Source organism: Neopelma chrysocephalum, unplaced genomic scaffold (assembly GCF_003984885.1).
Source record: "Neopelma chrysocephalum unplaced genomic scaffold, ASM398488v2 Primary Assembly neopelma1_88773, whole genome shotgun sequence".
NCBI lineage: Eukaryota > Metazoa > Chordata > Aves > Passeriformes > Pipridae > Neopelma > Neopelma chrysocephalum.
Genome location: NW_020917883.1, coordinates 233 through 2,452, shown reverse-complemented (window position 1 = coordinate 2,452; position 2,220 = coordinate 233). Strand labels below are relative to the sequence as shown.

The 2,220-nt window shown below is 71.4% G+C and overlaps 1 protein-coding gene across 1 annotated transcript; it reads right to left on the bottom strand.

Moving 5' to 3' along the window:
- Positions 1 to 659: 659 nt before the first annotated feature.
- On the bottom strand, positions 660 to 2,166 carry LOC113979770 (PAN2-PAN3 deadenylation complex catalytic subunit PAN2-like; the record flags this gene model as incomplete). The annotated part of the gene is made up of 5 exons (XM_027707060.1): positions 660 to 904; positions 987 to 1,184; positions 1,290 to 1,383; positions 1,509 to 1,688; positions 1,984 to 2,166. Coding segments are annotated over 5 exons (690 nt in total), but the record flags the coding sequence as incomplete, so codon positions are not given.
- Positions 2,167 to 2,220: the final 54 nt, after the last annotated feature.

Genomic DNA, 2,220 nt, shown 5'->3' with positions numbered 1-2,220 from the left:
GTGGGAGCGGGCGGGGCGGCGGCTCGGGCGGCGGCGGGGCCGTCCCGTGCTCAGGCAGCGCCGCGGGCAGCCCGGGCCGGGACCGAGGCCCCCCCGTTGCCAGGGCCCGGCCGCGTGGCGCTCGGCCCCGAGGGGGCGGGGCTTGGGCTGACCCCGCCCATGGGACCGCCCCCGGTCACGCCCCCAAGCCCCGTACCGGCGGTGCCGGGGGAGCCCCGTCCGTCCGTCCGTCCTGCCGTACCCCTGTCTGAGCCCCGTCCGTCCGTCCCGCCGTGACCCCGGGGCTGGGGGAGCCCCGTCCGTCCTGCCGTACCCCCAGTCTGAGCCCCGTCCGTCCCGCCGTGACCCCGGGGCTGGGCGAGCCCCGTCCGTCCCGCCGTACCCCCAGTCTGAGCCCCGGTCCCGGTGTGTCCTGCCGTGTCCCCGGTGCCAGCCCGGGCTCCTCTGCGCCCTGTCCCAGGTCCCAGCTCTGGTCCCGGTCCGGTTCCTCTGTGCCCTGTCCCAGCCCCAGCCCCGGCACCACCGTGTCCTCGGTCCTGGTCTGAGCCCGAGTCCTTCCTGCCGTGCCCCGGTGCCCCGGTGCCAGCTCCGGTGCCAGCCCCGGCTCCCCCGCCCCGTGCGGCCGGTGCCGATCCCCGGAGCCAAGGAGGACTCAGGGCGCGGGTGTCCGAGGTGCTTTATGAGGGCGCCCGGGCCGGCGGGCGAGGGATGGGGGGGCGGGCAGGGATTCCCGGTACCGGCAGGGAAAGGGGGTCCCGGGGCGCCGGGCCCCGGGGGAGGCCCGGGGGGGTCGGGCAGGGTCGGGGACAGCCCCGACCCCGCTGCTGGTTCCAGTTCCACACGTGTTTATCCACCTGCAGGGGCTCCGGTCACAGGGCGAGCACGGAGGGGAACACGGCCCCATCTGCGGGGACAGAGGGGGTCAGGGGGCGCGGGGAGGGGGCGCGGGGAGGGGGCGCGGGGAGGGGGAATAGGGGGGCCCTTACGCTTGGGGCTGCTCTGGCTGTCGGGCTCGGGCACCTTCCAGTCCAGCTTTCGGCCCTTCTCGTAGAGCCCCTTGAGCACCTTCCGGAACTCCTCGGGCTCGGAGCCCTGCGGGCTCAGCTCCAGGTACTTGCGGTAGAGCCGCAGCGCCGTCTGTGCGTCCTCGATGCTGTCGTGGGTTTCTCCCTGGATCTTCAGGTCTGGGGGGAGACCCCTCAGTCAGGGAGAGGCCTGGTGGGGACCCCCGGGGGGGGCTTTATGCCCCTGCTCCCGCCCCTCCCGGATCCAGGAGTTTGGCCACTGACCCAGGAAGTACCAGGCGAGGAAGCGCAGGGAGATCATCCTCTTCCTCGGGATGTGGAACAGGTACACGGTGTCGATCACCTGGTCCTTGGGCACCTGCAGAGCAGAGAGGGTCCTGCTGCCAGGGCAGGGGGGCTGCCGCGGAGGGGAGGGTGTGGAGGGGAGGGTCTTGCACGGCTCCTGCCCGGACCCGGGGGAGGGAGGGGGCTCAGTGCTGTCACCATCAGGTTGATGACACGGAAGTCCTTCTGCAGCCCGTGGCCCACGAACTTGACGCCCACGTCGATGAGGAAACGCAGCTTCAGGTAAGTGGATTTGAGGGTGGTCAAGTGCTTGGAGGAGATCTTGGCATCCAGGTCTCCCGGCTTGATCCCGGAGTACTGGGTCAGGTAATCCACCACCTGCAGAGAGCAGGGCCCGTGGGGGTGGGCTGGGAGGGCTGAGGGGCTCAACCCCCTCCCCAATTCCCCTGCCAGCAGCCTGGGCAGGGGGCTGTCACTGCAGGTGCCCCTCCACGGAGAGGGACAACAGAGCACCCAGGTGTCCAGGTGAGGTCACCACAGGGGACACAGGTGTCCATGGGGAGCACCCAGGTGTCTGTCTGTCACAGGTGTCCGGCTGAGGTGACCTGTCACCAGTACAGTGGGTGCCTGTCCTCCCTGGGGAGCCGCGTGAGGCCAGGTGGGTGCCCCGTACCTGCTCCTGGGTGGAGATGTAGTCGTCGATGAAGGGGACCCCCTCGTTGGGGCCCTGCCCGCGCACGCAGGTGATCCGGGCCACCGACATCTGGCTGGGCTTGATGGTGGATTTGGTGCCGTCGCTGCGCAGCTCGGCCTCCTCCTGAGACAGGGGGACAGGGGAGGTGGTGACCCACCCTCCCCAGCCCCAGAATCACAGAATATCCAGAACGGGCTGCCCTCGTGCCCCGGCCCC